We start from the raw sequence: 16535 nt of genomic DNA on the forward strand, positions 1-16535 counted from the left end.
GGGAATAAGAACACCGGAGAGGCTACCCTGGGGTCGTCCCTGATGGAGCCAGGAGGAAGGAGAGGGGACGGTGGAGGAGAGCTTCCTCACTACACGGATGGACCAAGCGAGGCCGCCTCCTGCCACGGGGTGCAGGCCGTGTGGACGGGCACAGGGACTCACTCACACTGGTTCTCGAAGAGTAAGACCTGCATGCCGTACAGGGAGAAGGACTGTCGGAAGCTGTACGTCACCGAGTTCTTCTTCTTCTGGAAGATCTTGGTGACCTGGGGGCAGCCAGAGACAGAGGCTGAGCCACTGGGCCCGAGCGGCCGGCAGCAGCCCTGGGCGCTCAGGACTCTAAGTAGGCCCACAGTTCGAGCTCTCCCGTATGAGGACCCTCCTGCGGTTCCAAGGTCAGGAGGCCCCCGGGGTGGGGGAGGGCCGATACAGGGACGGACACTCACGCCGACATCCCCACGCACAGCCCAAAGGCAGCGTGGAACCCTCTGAGAGATGAGTTCTACAGAGGAGGACACTGAGGCCAGAGGTCTGAAATGGCCTGCTCAAGGTCAGGAACTCTGAAAGGACTTGAACCCACATGTCTAGATTCCAGCCTCAGGAACCCGAGAAGAGCAGCTGGTCCTCAATCAGGTGGGGAAAGGGGATAGGGTCTCGGGCAAGAGGGGTCCTGCAGGAGACAAGAGCTCCAAAGGGCAGGCCCCCTGCTCCCTGCGGGAACATCTACATTTGTGCTAGCTGTTTTGGGGCAAGAGTTCAACTTCCCTTTGGGGAGCCCATCTCTGCCATGTTCAGCCCATTAGTCCTGGGGCTGAGACCCAGGCCAGCGAGACAGCACCGCCCCCGCCTGGCCCCCGGGACAGGCTTGGGCAGCAGCGAGACCTCTGCTCAGTCTCGGGAAGAGGATCCCCCGGCAGCCAAGGGGACGGGATTAGGCCCGGACCTGCGGAGGCTGACTCTCCCCTCCTGGATGAGCCCGCCTGAGGTGGGAGCCCAGGCAGCCGACACTGGGCGCAGCCGGGGCCACTCTCCCAAGCCGTTCTGGGGTCTGCACACCCAGGCCCTCACCCATGGGGACCACGTACCACCAGGAGGTCATTGAACAGGAAGATTTCCCGCTGGTGCAGCCCAAGCTTCTGGGGCTTGTTTGGGTCTGGAACCTCGAAGAGCCGGCAGTAGCAGACCAGGCGCCGGTGCGGCAGCGACAACACCTGTGTGGACGGGCGGCGTTGGCTCCACACGCCCGCGGGGACAGGGGACTCCCCCACCCCGCCCTCCCTTGGGCCTCCGGAGGCCCCTGCTCCAGGGAGACCGCCTTCCGACTCCTCTCAGCACTGGGCTCGTGGAGCCCCCGCCAGGGAGCCACGCGTATCTTCTGAGCCCCCAAAGCACCCGTCATGTGCGCCCCGAGCCACACACATAGGAGGCTTCCCCGCCTCCAGGCCCTCCCTCTTGAAGGCTCTCAGCCCTGACAGCTGGGTCTGGGGGAGCCGTGTAGGGTGCTGAGCCGGCAGTCACCACCTCGAGGGGCCAGTCCCTGCCCTCCGCACACGCAGCCATGGGCACACACGGCCCTACGTGGGGCTGCTCTCCAGGCCCGAGCTCAGCGACCCGCAGATGAGAGGGAGGGGACGCAGGCCCAGCCTGGTGCCCTCAGGGGGCAGCGCTGTCCGCAGCAGAGTGTGAGCGAGAAAGGAGGGCAGGACGCAGGGCTAGGGAGGTGGGCGAGGGCAGGTCACTGGCGTGCCGGGGGTCTCGGGCCCTCTGCAGGGGTAGCTGACCCGGCTGCCAGGGTGGGGTAAGGAGCGGACCACATGACGGCCAGCAGGTACACTACTGCCAGCCCTGGCGGCAAAAGGGACCTGGGAGGCACAGCGTGGGCTGTGTGGGGAGGGGGAGGCCTCAACGGCACACCAAGGTCATCTGTTCAGGCACAGGGTCTCGGGGCCAAGGGACAAGCGGGATCTCTGAGCTCAACCGGGCCCAGACAAGACGGGAGGGGACCACCTGCTCTGGGCCTGACAGCACAACCCTCCCGCGTGCTCGCAGAGATCTGAGGTGGAGATAACTGTGAAAATCAAATTTCTTATGGCTCCGGAAATTAACTCATGCAGCCAGAACTGTGGGTTTGGGAGCCGCGAGCTGCGGGGGAGTGGGGATCACGGAAAGCGAAAGCCGAGGGAAACTCACACAGCCGAGCCCGTGGTGCAAGGATCCAATCTACAGGGGGAAGCAGTGAACAAACAAGAAGAGATGTTAATGTTCCAAATACACATCTGGGCCCTGACGGAGACCCCGGGGTGACACCCGCCCACAGGGCCTCCCGGGGCGCCCCCAGCGGGCTCTGACGGGGAGCCCAGGCCGCCAGGGAGCCACTGCACAGCCCCAGCCATTGGTTTATTAAGAGCCTCAGATTCTCATCAAAGGGGACCCAGAGAGAAGGGTTGTTACTCCCTTAAAAAGCCCCAAACCTGACATAATTCACGAACCCCACTGGGAAGGGAACAGGTTCCAAAGGCACTGCGGCTACTGGCCGAAGCCGAGCCAGTGGGGCAGCCTGGGGTCACGGGGTGGGTGGGTCTTGGGTACCCCGGGCCTCCCGCGGTGGGGATGGAGACCACCTACCGGCTTCTTCCCCACGATGAGCTTCTCCACCTTCTGCACCTGCGACACGTGGTCCTCGTTGGTCTTCAGCTCCCGCTTCCGGATCCGCTCATAGATCCCGATCAGCATCTCCCGGGGGATGTCCTCCCCGTCGTCCACGCCTGGTGGGGAACAGGGGTAAGGCTCACCCCAAGGCACCGGGTTCTAAACCAAATCTGGACAGCGCTCCCCATGCCAGGCCCCAGCTGAACCAAAGGCCTCCAGACCCACAGCAGCTGGCCCTGCCCCATCCACTACACGTGTTCTCGGAGCCCCCGCACCAGGGACCAGGCTGGCACTGCCCCCGGACGAGTGTGGAGGGGCCTGTGCCACCTTGCAGCCACGCCCAGGGAGCTCCGCACACACGGCCCAGCTCGATCCCGGCCGCCGCCCCGTGGGGCGGGCACCACGGTCCCCATTGTACCGACGGGCTGGAGGGGGCCTGGGGACGGGGCTGGGGTGCGGGGAGGCTGTGCGGATGGGGCTGCCCGGCCCGCATCCTCACTTTGCTCTTTGTCAGCCTGAGTCATGGTTTCTCTGAGCTACAAGTCCCCTCCTCAGTGACAAAGGCCACCAAGAGCACGGTGACTTCACAGGGACCAGGGCAGCTCACAGGGCCATCCCCAGCCCCTCAACACGAGAGCTCAGGGGGTCTGAGTGGCTGCTGTCCCAGTTCTGGGACTTGAAGCCGGGTTGCTCTGACAACAAGCTTGCGCCCTTTCTGCTGCACGGCCCCAAAAATGCTGTCAGGAAGTCCCAGCCCTGCTCACGAAAGAGACACGAAGCCCCCAGGGCCTCAGTCTGCAGGCTGCTGGCGGTACATGGGGCAGTGGGACGGCTCAAGCCCTCTGGTGGGCTAGCCAGCACCACCTGCCAGTGATAAATTCAAACACCCTCGGGCCCACTGAGTGGATCTGGGGAATTTGTCCCGTGGGGCGTAACATTCAATGCGGTGCTGCTTCCAAATCGCAGAAAACGGGAGCTAACCCATTTGCACACTCACAGGGGACTGGCTAAGCGGTCCGCATATGAGGACTCCTGGGACAGGAATTACTGTACGCCCTCAGGAACGAGGAAGGCCACGGCAAACCTTGGCAACAGCCCTCAGATTTACCGAACGAAAGAGTGAGGCACCGAGTGGGAGAGGGTCAAAGCCATGCACGTTTGTACCGGTTCCCACGAGAAGCTCTGGGTGGCACAGCAGGGACTCAAAGCCGATGACCTCCAGGGATGGGAAGGGCCCTGCTGTGCACCTTTTACGCTTTCTGGCTTTTTTCTAATAAGCTATTTTTTCAGAGCAGTTTTAAGGTCATAGCAAAATTCAGGGGAAAGCACAGAGAGCTCCCATATACCCCCAGCTCCCCGACAATCAGCACCCCGACCAGAATGGTGCCTTCGTTACAACTGAAGAACCTATGCGGACACGTCCCAGTCACCAGAGTCCACGGTTCACACGAGGGTTCACTCTTGGTGTTGTCCACCCTATGGGTCTGGACAAATGGACGATGCCATGTGTCTGCCATTATAATACCGTACAGAATTTTCACTGCCCTAAAAACCCCTCTGTGCTTCTCCTTTTCATCCCTCCCCCACGACCACTGGCAACTACTGGTCTCTTGACTGTCTCCACAGCTTTGCCTCCTGCAGCATGTGGCACAGCTGGAATCAGGGTGCAGGCTTTCAGATAGGTTGCTTTCACTTAGCGATATTCCTGTAAGGTTCCCCCGTGTCTTTTCATGACTTGGTAGCTCATTCCTTTTCAGGGCTGAATAATATCCCATTGTCTGGATGCACCAAGGTTTATCCATTCATCTATGGAAGGACAGCTTGGTTGCGTCCTAGTTTTGGTGAATATGAATAAAGCTGCTATAAACATCCATGTGCAGGTTTCTGTGTGGACGTAAGTTTTCAGCTCATTTGGGTAAATTCCAAGAAGGACAACTGCTGGGTCACGTTACTTTCTGGTTTTTGAACTATGTGAGGATAAGACCCATTCAAAATATACATTTAAAAAATCTGAAGGCAAAATCAATAAAAGCAAAATATCGCTTGCCTGGCTTCCGGGTTCCTCCCTGCCTCTCCCTGAACTCCCAGAGGCCCCCCCTGCTGCTGGACCCACTGGGCACACTGAGCGATTCCAGAGAAAATGTGTGCCCGGTGCATGCTGGGGCAGGGGGGCACTCTCTAAAAAGAACAAGCTAGGACGTGTGCTCAGCACAGAGCGCCGACCTGGCTTTGGGAGGCCAGCGTCCTGCCTCCTCTGACACACACTTGCTGTGTGACCTCGGGCAAGTCCCCTCCCTCTCTGAACCTTCTGAAGGTCAAGGAAGATGGGGCAGAGAACGCTCGAGTCCCTGGCTTGAAGAAAAGAGGTGATTGGTGGCAACAGCCCAGGCTCGCGAGAAAGAATCAGTGGCTTCCTCTCCTGGTTCTGGGGTGCTCAGCCCCTGCCCTGGGAACTGGGGTGACAAAGCCCCACCTCCCCCAGACTGCCGGGATGGCGGATGCAAGGATGCGCACGAACCATGAAGCCGCAGGCATGAGGGCGGCCGACCGGCAGGTATCTGACCCAGCAGCCCTGTCTTCCCCCGAGCCTCTGTCCACGGGCCTCGTTTCTGTCTCATTTCTCACACAGGAGAGGCCCCAGTTACATGGCTGAGCTGCTAAACCAGAGAAAAAAATCAGAGTCCCTTAAGCTCCCAGGGTCGCCAACAGCATGCAGCTCACGGCCAGCTTTCCCGGCAGCTACACAGCAGCCGCCTGCATCCAGGGCCATGGGGACACCATGGAGACCAGACCAGACTAGGCCCAGCGAGGAGAGGGGCTTGAGGTGACAGAGAGGAGGGGAGGGGGTGCGGCCCCCGGACCATCCGTGTCTGCTGACCGCCCTGCCCCCTCACCTGGCCTGGAGCCTGGATCTCTCATTAACGAGGTTCCTAGGAACCACAGCTGAGCCCTGCGCCTCCCCGGGGCCTGCGGAGGGCTGCACAGGGAGGGCCCTGAGCCCACCGCCCTGCAGGACCGCCTGTCAGCGTGGGGCCCACCCCCAGGGAGTGCCAGCACAGACCCTCTGCTCTGGGGGACGTGACGACGGAGCAGTTTTACAGAAATGAAGGACAAAATGAAAAATTTAAACAGCTTGAAAAGTTGGACTTGATTCACATCAGTTGTTTCCCTTTTATAAAATTATGATGCCATTTCTAAAGGGACTTCAGTCCCTTACAGCTGTTTCCCAAGGAGAGGGACAGTCCCCAGCCCGGTACCCCACGGACAGGAGGGACCTGCCGGCAGCAAACACGGAGACAGCCGTTCCCTTTCCCGTCCCTCTCCTGCCTGGCGACACAGGAGGAAGCCTCCATCTGGCTGCCCAGCCCCTGGTCACCTGCCCCACATGGGCCCACCTGCCAGGGAGGAGAGGGCAGCCTCGGGCCCGGGGCCCAGCCAGGAACAGCTTGGCTGGAACCCATAGCGGTTTTGCCTTTTCACAGCGCTCATTTTCGTAAATGATGCCCATGTGTGACAAATGCTACCGGTTTCCTGCTTACAGTGATGACATAAAGTTCCTTTCAAAAATACATACGGGGCCTCCCTGGTGGCGCAGTGGTTGAGAGTCCGCCTGCCGATGCAGGGTACATGGGTTCGTGCCCTCGTCCGGGAAGATCCCACATGCCACGGAGCGGCTGGGCCTGCGCGTCCGGAGCCTGTGCTCCCCAACGGGAGAGGCCACAACAGTGAGAGGCCCGTGTACGGCAAAAAAAAAAAAAAAAATACATACGTTTGGGCTTCCCTGGTGGCGCAATGGTTGAGAGTCTGCCTGCCGGTGCAGGGGACGCGGGTTCGTTCCCCGGTCGGGGAAGATCCCACATGACGCAGAGCGGCTGGGCCCGTGAGCCATGGCCGCTGGGCCTGCACGTCCGGAGCCTGTGCTCCGCAACGGGAGAGGCCACAGCAGTGAGAGGCCCGCGTACCGCAAAAAAAAAACAACAAAACATACGTTTAATAAGAAGACAAAAATGAAAAGGCAAGTCTGTTCCAAGAGGACCACTGAGGGAGGTGGGTGGTGGGTGATGCTGTGTGGGCAGCAGTGATGGGGGCAGGACAGTGCCGGCCCCCCCGGCCCCCATCCCGTCCCCACCCACCGTGCTCGGAGGCCCCGGGGCGCCCAGCACCCAGCCTGTGGTCCATCCTCCCTCTGCCCCTGCAACCAGGCCTGGATCCACCGTGTGTGGCCCGGCCCCGGGCGCTGAGCCGAGCTGCGCTCTCAGGCCTCTGCCCTCTGGCGCCCTGGCCTGCCAGCCCTGCGGTCCTCTGAGATAACATGCCGCCTCCCGCTCGGAGTGCCCCCGCCACAGCATTCGGCGCCCTCTACGGGAACTTGCACTGCCTGGGCTCCTTCGGGGAGGAGCCCCACCCCTCCCCATGTGAGGCCACGCTGCGCGCACCCGTCAGGTACATGCTGGCGGCGAGGGGGTGGGCGTCCCGCCGGGGCCAAGGCAGCTCACCTCGGAGGTTCTTGACGAAGTCCTCCAGCTTCATCTTGCGCTCAGGCTTGACATTGGGGCTGTACATGTCGGTGTTGAGCAGGATGATGGCGAAGGCCAGGATGAAGATGGTGTCTGGGTTCCGGAACTGCCGCACCACCCCGGGGTTGCAGATGCAGTACCGCTGGCTGGGGGCGGACGGGGGTGGTGCTTCAGCCGGGGCAGGAGGCCAGTCCGCCCCTCACCCGTGAGCGGCCCTAAACAGCTGAGGCTGGTCACTGACCTCGGAGCCTCCGTTTCTGGTAAATGGGGATGTCGCCTGTCTGGCAGAGCCGGCCCTGACCGTCCACTCACTGTCCCCCCATGTGAGTTAAGTCCCACCCGCCCGTAGTTCGGCTGGCACATGGCTGCTCGGGGCTGAGGACCACATCCCTTGGTCCCCGCACAGCCACATGCTAAGTTCCGGCCGATGTGATGTGGGCACCTTCGAGGATGTGACTTAAAGGCAGGGGGTGCCCTGCATGCTCTCTGCCTGCCTGGAACGTGGATGTGATGGGTGTTGAATCTGCTCCCGGGGACCTCGGGTGACAGGAGGCCAGGCCTCCTCCACGCCAGCTCAGAGGGCGGCCCACCTCCGGGGCATTTCAGCCACAGCAGCTGTGGAGGACATCTTTGTTGCGGCAGCCGAACTAACAGCCTCGCTACAAACTGCCTCATAGTCATCTGCTCACGTCCTCACTGCCTCGAATACGCCCCACCCCCCACCCCACGGTTCCCTCCACTGGCGACCTTGTGCAGGGGTAGGTGGGTGGGGCAGGGATGGAGAAGAGGAACCGGGTGGGGCACCGTGACCGAGGCCCACAGCCCGCAGGCAGCAGCCATGGGAGCTTAGACGATGTGGGCTTCAATTTCGTCTTCCCTGTTAAGTGCCGCCCCCTCCAGGAAGCCCTCCTGAATGGAAGTGTCTGAACGCTCCCCTCCCAGGGCCTGGGGTTTCTCCTCCTGCGACCTTGCTCCTCTGTGAACACACCACCCCTGCTGAGCCCAGAGGGCTGGGTCTCCCACACCCAGCGCAGGGCACGGACGCCCTACGCGGCCAGTGTGCACACCATCCCAGCATGGAAGATGGTGCAGGGACAGCCCGCCTTGACTGCAGGCTCTCTGGGGGGCCAGGTGCCGGGCGGAGTCGCCCACGCGGCCCGAGTAGTTCAATCCTTCCACCCCCTCGCTACGGGCAAGGACGTGAGGCCCAGAGAGGTTAAGTGACCAGCGCAAGGTCACACAGTGGTGCAGGTGTCAGAACCAGGCCCTCTGCGTCACTGAGGGAGCATCTGCCCCTGTGAATGAGCAGACGAGTGACGACACAGATGGACTCACGAACCAGTGAGGACGAGAGGATCACAAAGACGTTCGAGGCCCCGGCCCCAGCACTGAGCCGTACAGCACGTGGCAGGGGAGGGGCTGCTGCCCCCCGCACCCCCCTCCCCTGAAAGCTCATGGCCACCTGACCCTGAAGGGGAGTGTGCCCTTGAGCCACGGTCTTCGAGCGGGGACGCTTTTTCTACCTGACACCTGCCCCGCCCCCACCTGAAGGCCTCGATCAGCCGCTCCACCTTCTGGGCCTCCCCCTGGACCCGGATGTGCGCCTGGAACTTCCGGAGGGCCTCGTCCAGCTCCATGGCGGAGAAGTCCATCTCGTCCACCACGCAGCTGAAATGAGAGAAGAAGGCCCCGTCAGCGTCCCCTACCCCGCTTCCCGCCGGGTGCAGAGGCGAGCGCGGCCCGCAGAGGGCGGAGGGAGCACAAGGGGTCAGCGCAGGGAGGCCCGAGAGGGAGGGTGCCGGAGTGGGCTCCCTCCTCCACAGGAGGAGGTGGAGGTCTGGCACCCACTGGCCCTGCAGCCACCGCGCCCTGGGCCTGCCCCTCACATCAATGCTTTCCCGGGCATTTCTGCGGGGCCTCTGGAGGGGCTGTGCTGCCCTCACCTGCCGATCCCACAGGGAGGGCAGAGCTGGGGAGGCCGCAGGTCACAGGTACCTCTTATCACAGCCCCGCCCCCAGCACAGCCTGCTCCAGCCTCTGACCGTGACCCCGAACGGTAGATGGGTCTGCAACAGGGACCCTCGCGTGACCACCCCCGGGGGGGCTGCAGAGACCCCAGCCATGGGCCCCCCTCCCCTGGGGCGATGCTCTGAGCACTCAAGGCTGTTGGGGCAGGGTGAGGGCAGGGGCCCCGCAGCACAATTCGCTGACCAGCATCCGAGGAGGATGCCTGGGGGGGGTCTCGCTGCTTCCTGAGGCCGCTGCTATTTTCTGATCCGAGAACAATGTGCGGATTTCCTACGGACCACGAGCAGCTCGGAGGGAGCATGGGGGGAGAGGAGGGGTGGCTGCAGGGGAGGGGGCCAGGCCACGTGGTCTTGGGCCCCATTCACGGAGCAGCTAGCGTGCTCTCCTGGGACGGTTCCTCCCGGATTTCAAAGAGGGAGTGGGCACCAACCACACTATCAGGGCGGGGCCAGAACAGAAAGGCTGGGCCGGGAGAGAGCAGCCCAGGTGGGACAGACGCCACAGCCGGCCACACGCCAGGCACCGCCAATGGCTCGCTGCCTCTCCGGTGTGTGTGTCTGCGTGACTGAGTGAAGACTAGTGTACATGTATGTGTGTGCACGTGGGTGCGTCTGTATGGGGGGGCACCCAGGCCAGACCCCCCGCCCCTCCCCGAGCCTGGGTCTGCTCACCTGTGAAACAGAGAGGCTGAAGCCCACGCCCACCTCCTCCCAGGGGCACCCGGAGGTGGCAGGTGTACGTGGCCAGGCCGCCCTGCCGTTTTTAGTGAGGGTCAGTCTTTACCCTGCTTTGATCCCGTTCCTGGCCCACCGGCTGGGTCACCCATCCCGCGTGCAGTGTCTGGGTCGGCAATGTGCCCACGGCGGGCCTGGAGCTGCACCCCCAGGTCCCGGCAAAGGGGAGCAGGGCACCTGTTCCGAGCTGGCCTCCTGCTGACCCTGGCTCCTCGTCTGCGGAAGGGGTTATGGACCCCTGACACCCCCGCGGACGAGGTGAGGACACGGCCTGCACGAAGCACCTGCCCAGTGACCACAGGACCCAGGTGTGGTGGCTTTCTACTCAGGACAGTCTGGAGGAGGACTGGGGGGTGCAGGGTACGTGCGGGCAGGACTTCTCAAAGCTGTTAGCAGTTCTCAGGGCACTGGAAACCTGTTCTTCTGCAGGGTTCCAAGTAGCTGAGAGTCTATGGCCGCCAGCCTGGTTGGACGTCACCCCATCTCCCGCCAGGAAAGGGAGGAGGAGTGGGGCTGAGCTCACTGGTTCCCCTCCCGCTGCCCCTGCGGGAGGTCGGCCCAGAGGCCGCTGGGCCAGGGGAAGGAGCTGGCCCTGCTGGATGGGGCCAGAGGTGCTGGCAGGGCATCTCCGTGTGTCTGGGAGCCAGAAAGACAAAGGGGAGTGGGGAGCCTGGGGTGTGCGTGCAGCGCCCCCAGCCCCACTCACTCGAGCACGTCGCGGTTGAATTGCTTCTGCCGGTTGCCCAGGAACTCCCCGATCATCTGCCGGCTCAGGCCCTTGCGCTGCAGCAGGAAGTGGGCCACCCCCACCGGCGTGTCGGGCACGAAGCCGCGCTCGATGAGGTACTGGATGCCCTTCTCGGGCTTCCTGGGGGACGAGAGATGGACTCAGCCGGGCGCTTCCACCCCTCCAGCTCCCCCAGCCCTCATCCCCTCCTCCTCCATGGCACCCTGTCCTGCCCCACCCTGAGCCCACAACGCAGGGGAACCAGGATGGCTTGGGCCTTGCAGGAGGGCTGGGCCAGCACAGGAGCACGGAGGGTGCCCGGGGCTGGGGGCTCGGTGGGGCACAGAAGGGCCCCACTCCTCCTGGCTCCATGGTCCCCTCTGTGCCGAGCTTCCAGGTGGGCTGGAGGGCCCCGCCCAGCACACGCTGGCCGCCTGTGGCACGTGCTCCGTGCCGTCACCGTCTGAGGACCCTGCACGCCAACTCAGTTCCCATGCTACTCCCTGAGGTTGGCACGCTCGTCACCTGTGCTGCCCGACAGCCACGTGACCTTGCTGGGGACTCGAGTGCCCATGCCGTGAGACTTGTGTGTTAACACAGTCGGGCGCCTGGAACGCTGCATGCAGTAGGTGAGCAACGCCTGGAACGCTGCACACAGTAGGTGAGCACCGGGAAGGTTTAGGATAAACCTCAACGGATGGCAGAGGACGTGGAGGCGCAGCACCGGCCCCACCTGCAGTCAGAGGCCTGGGGCGGGGCTGTGCCGGCCCCACAGGGCTGAGCGTCCACCGGGACCAGGAGCCCGGTGGCCGGGGCGCCCTCGGGGGCTGAGCAGTGAGCCAGCAGGTCCCTTCTTCCCGGCGGCCTCGGGGCCTGGTGCCGGCTCGGCTGACCTCACAGGGAGGCAGTGGTCCAAAGAGACAGGGCAGGGGGAGGCGCCACTGACCCCTCCCTCTGCACCTGTGACCCTCGGAGGGCGGTGCCCTCCTCTGATGAACCCGGAGCCTCGGATGGGCTGAGGAGCTGCGGAGCCCTTGGGTATACCTGGTACCCCACGCCTTGCCCCAGTGGTTGAGGTCAGTGTCCTGCTGGCCCCTGGGCGCATGGAGGTGGGGGCCAGGATCTAGTTGCCACCACCAGCCGTGCGCTGACAGCGGGTCCCGCAGATGCCATATTACCCACACGCAGGCCAACCTCCAGCCTCAAGATGGCCCTGCTATTTTTATCACAGGTGGCCACACACCCCAACCTTGTGCTCAGAGCTGGGCAGGGAGCGACTGCCGGCCTCCTGGGTCCTGGCACCGAAGTGGTCACCGAGTGGCCCCGTTCCTCCTGGCAACCCCGGGGCCTCCAACCAAGAACTGCCCCGGCCCCAGGCCTCTCCGGGCGCCGCGTTACTGGTGCTCATGCTGCAACCGGGGTGGGGCCGGGCGGGGCGGGGCGCGCTTCCTCCCCGCTAGCTCCACAGCGGCCCCCGCAGGACCCCAGCCCATACCTGACCGCCCCCCACTTCCACGGTAGCCCACAGATATGTTTTCTTCGGCTCACACAACGTTAACAGAAAGAACTCCAGTTGGTTGCCAATGTTTAGAAACCGGGAGCTTGGACACAGAACCTGGATTTCCGGCTTCTCTTGAGAAGACAGCGTGGCACTCCCCGGCCTGGCTCCCATGTGAAAGTGACTGGAGAGCCCCCTCTCGGGCGCCCTTGTCACCCACCCGGGCCAGCCTGGCCCACCGAGGCCCTGACACCATGCCCTGGTCCAGCCCAGCCTCCTCCTGCCGCCCTGGGGTGGCTGCCCCCTTCTCTGCCCCAGCTGCTCCTGCCTGTGTTCACAGGCCAACGTTGTGCAGCCTCACAGCTGCCAGGCCCACCCGCAGGAGCCCACAGCCCCGTGGGACAGGCAGGCTGTGCGGGGGCCATAGGATGCGGACTCCCCATGGCGTAAGTGCCACATGCCGACTCTGTGCCGGGCGGCACTCTGGATGACGGCGGCGAGCGTGGCTGGCCGCAAACACCCGGCACGACAGCTGCTAGCACCCAGTCTGCAGGGCAAAGTGGCCGAGCGAGGGTGGGCGGGGTTCTGGCAGGGGAGGCAGAGGCCTTCTCTGAGCAGGTGACACAGTGACAAGAGTGCTCAAGGAGCTTTTTGGTGGAGGCAACGGCGAATGCAAAGGCCCTGAGGTGGGAGTGGGTTTTGTAGGATCGAGGCCATGAGGCTGCTCCAGGGCTCAGAGTAGGGGCCCTGGGGGAGGGGCAGCGGGGCGGACAGGCCGCAGGGGCATCTGGCTCTCCTCTGAGTGGGATGAGAAGCCCGGCATGCTCTGAACAGGGCAGTGGAGGGACCTGAGTCCCCGTTTAAGAAGCCGCCTCTGGGGCTTCCCTGGTGGCGCAGTGGTTGAGAGTCCGCCTGCCGATGCAGAGGACACGGGTTCGTGCCCCGGTCAGGGAGGATCCCACATTCCGCGGAGCGGCTGGGCCCGTGAGCCGTGGCCGCTGGGCCTGTGCGTCCGGAGCCTGTGCTCCACAACGGGAGAGGCCACAGCGGTGAGAGGCCCGCGTACCGCAAAAAAAAAAAAAAAAAAAAAAAGAAGCCGCCTCTGGCTGTTGTACGGGAGCCCAGCTAGGAGACCCTCGCAGGCACGCCGGCACTGGTGCAGGAGTGGGGGAGGAGTGGCTGGCTCAGGACACCATCTGGGGGCAGCGATCACAACATATGCTAGTGAACCCGCGTGTAAGCCCGAGGGCTCCGGCTCTTAGCCCGAGGCGAACGGGGCAGGAGCCACATCCACCTGGCACCCTTCACAAGATGCTGCAGGAGAGGAATGTGGACTGACCAGGCCACGACCAGAGACCAGGGGCTCCCAGCAAACTGAGGAAAGGTGCTGCGGCCAGAGGTACAGGCGGGGGCTCCAGGCTTGGGATGCACGCGGCCGGCAAGGGGAGTGATCTCCCTGACTGTGGAGAGCCAGCACTGATGTCACTGATGTCACAGGCAGTCCCTGGCCCGCAGGATCTTGCTGGCCCCCAGCTGCTCCACGTGTACTCCGGGGCCCCTGCTGGGCAGGGGTCCTGGGTCCCCTGGCCCCTCACAGGGCTCCGTGCTGAGCGGAGCAGCCCAGATGTCCTGCGTGGGTAGGTCACACACTCAGTCTGTTGCTCACCCACAGCCCTGCCCGCCCCCTGGGGCACTGAGGGGCACTGGACGGGCTCAGGCCGAGGCAGGAGGGTGGAAGGCACGTCCTGTGGAGCTTTGAGATCCCCCAGAGAACCCAGGGGACCCCAGGGAAAGGAGCCTCTGCCCGCCTTGTCCCCGAGAGACTTGATGAGCGCAGCAGACCTGGCCAACACGTAGTGGACGCGGCGAGTGAACAGAGAAGTTCACTCAGCTGTGACAGAGCCCACCCGACAGGGCAGACGGGCTCGCCGCCACCCCCAGCTGTGGCTCCCCCTTCCCTGCCTGCGAGCTTGAACGCGGCTCCAGGCCCTCAGGACTGAAGAGGTGCAGTCTGGGGCCCCGCTGACTGTGCACCCTCAGGGGCCAGCACGGGCCTGGCCCACATAGCGCATGTCCGACCAGAGAGACAGAACGTGCTGTGTCCGGGGTTGGGGCCAACGTGGCTCTGGGAGGGGCTGCTTTGGCCCGTGTTCCCAGGACTCTGCTCTAGAACCTTCAGGGCCTCCCAAGCCTGCCCCTCGCCCCTCATCCACTTCGCCATTCACCCCAGGCATCCATCCAGCGCCTGCTCTAGGTGGGTGCGGCACCAGCACACCTGTGGTCCAGACAAAGTCCCTGTCCTTGAACACACATCCTCGCTGGAGCGCGATGAACTCCCAGGAGAGACACTCACAGGCATGGCTCAGATCCCAGCTCCGCTCTCTGGCTGGGTGACCTCGGGCAAGTTACTTAACCTCCCTGTGCCTCAGCCTCCCCAGCTGGGTAGTGGGGACAGTGACAGTGCACACAGCAGAGTCACTGTGCAGATTAAATGAGTTAATGCCTCTAAGGCCTTGGAAAACACGCTGGTTTTATGGCTGTTTAAGAAAAGGGTCAGCATTAGCGCAGAGCTAAACTAAGGGGAAGCCGTAGTGACCACAGAAGGCCTGGACTTCAGATGGATGGGGTGAGAAGGCACGGTCCAGAAAGGCCTCCTCAGGAAGGTGGCATTAAACCTGGAGCCAGGAAGAAGGTCCCTGGGGGAGGGAACGACCAACGCAAAAGCCTTACTGGACACGTAACAAAACGGGGGCACACCAAGGGGCGAAAGTGGTGCGGGGGTGGTGGTGGGATGAATTGAGAGAGTGGGATTGACATGTATACACTAATATGTATAAAATGGCTAACTAACAAGAACCTGCTGTATAAAAAAATAAATAAAATTCAAAAAAAACCAAACAAACGGGGCACAGAAAGGCGGAGTGGCTATGCACCAGGCTGTCCAGCGAGGGAGAGCCAGGTTCCTCCCCCTTTGCTCGTAGAAGCCCCAGCCCAGGGCTGCAAATCTGCTCTGCCCACCTCTGCACAGCCAGCTCTCCCCACCTCTCCGGGGTCCCCCGACGACTCCTTCTCTAGCTTTCTGGCCTCCACCCGACAGGACCAGCATCAACGCGGTGCACAGGCGACATTCTCACCACCTCCACCTGATGCGCTTCTGCATCCCGGGCCCCTGGGCCTCTGCACCCCACCCCCACTGCCCGTCTGCTGGGCCTGCGAGCAGCCTCTGCTGTCCCCAGGTCCAGCTTTTCTCATCAACTGTGCCAGGTGAGCACGTGCAGACCACAGTGGTGCTGCCCTCTCGCATCTCTGTCCTCGAGCCTGAGCCAGGGGCTCTCGGGAGGCGGTTACTAGGAGGCCGGGCTCTGCGCCTAAGGACCACCCACCTGCCAGAACCCCTCTCCTCCCAGCAGGGTCTGCCGGGGCCACAACGGCTCCTCCTGTCGCTTTCACTTGCTATAGCAGCTGAAGTGACATGGACGTGGGCGTCTGCCCGCACCCTGTCGGCCTCTGGATTTCCCACACCCTCCTCGAGCTCCGCCCCCTGACCCCACGGGCTGCCCGTACTCCCAGCCTGGACGGTCAGAGTGCTGCACCCCGCTGACCATGGCAAGCGGTTCAGAGGGTGCCGGCGGGAGCCTCTCTTCCTGCAGGGCTGCCATGAGGCTGGACCACGAGCCGGGACTGCTGGCTGCCCTCCTGCCCTGAGGGCGTGATGGTGGGGCACGGCCAAGAGATACCCAGTGGCTTTTCAGGTCCACGAACCAGTAAGCCCTCTCTGCTTGAACCAGTTTGATTGCATGCCCATCATTTCCAATGAAGAACGGCCTGATGCACACAGAGGCCAACACGGGGTCTGCACAGACACCGGCAGGGCCCGAGGATGCCCCGAGGTCGGAGGCCGAGCCCTCCCCGTGCTGTTCTCACTGGCCGCAGGGGCGAGGGATGGACTCACCCAGTTCAACACCCAGAGGCCCTGCACACCTGGACGTGCCCTTCAATTCTGGAATCTAGGCTCGAACCCCTCCTGCAGAGAAGCGGCCCCCTCCCATCGGCTCGCACACCTCCACGGCCAGCAAGCTCATCACCTCCCCACACTGCCTATCTTATCCAGCTCTGATTTTCACAAAGCTCTTTCTGGTATTAGAAACCCAAGCTGAACATGGCTGCCGGGGTCTTGTTCGCACTTATCCCAGAGACGAGGTGGAAGAATTACCCTCTGGCCCTCGTGCACTGTTGGTGTGAACGTAAACTGGTGCAGCCACTGTGGAAAACAGTGTGTAAGTTCCTTAAAAAACCAAAAATAGAGCTACTATATGATCCATCAATCCCACTCCTGGGCATATATCCAGACGAAACTGTAATTCGAAAAGATACACGCGCCC

The 16535-nt window shown here is 62.9% G+C and overlaps 1 protein-coding gene across 3 annotated transcripts in view; it reads right to left on the reverse strand.

The window, feature by feature from the left end:
- IQSEC1 (IQ motif and Sec7 domain ArfGEF 1) overlaps positions 1–16535 on the reverse strand; it is a 67777-nt gene that overhangs the window by 13400 nt on the left and 37842 nt on the right. For 2 of the 3 annotated variants that reach the window (XM_082637370.1, XM_082637372.1), the window contains exons 4-10: positions 10635–10796; positions 8712–8834; positions 7146–7312; positions 2626–2765; positions 2191–2220; positions 1086–1211; positions 167–266 (exon numbers count right to left, since the gene is read on the reverse strand). In XM_082637370.1, the coding sequence (XP_082493496.1) occupies positions 167–266; positions 1086–1211; positions 2191–2220; positions 2626–2765; positions 7146–7312; positions 8712–8834; positions 10635–10796 (848 nt within the window). The remainder of the gene's footprint in view (positions 1–166; positions 267–1085; positions 1212–2190; positions 2221–2625; positions 2766–7145; positions 7313–8711; positions 8835–10634; positions 10797–16535) is intronic. The other variant, XM_082637371.1, reaches the window with a different exon arrangement.

This window comes from Mesoplodon mirus, assembly GCF_964341445.2.
Source record: "Mesoplodon mirus genome assembly, chromosome: 12".
Lineage (NCBI taxonomy): Eukaryota > Metazoa > Chordata > Mammalia > Artiodactyla > Ziphiidae > Mesoplodon > Mesoplodon mirus.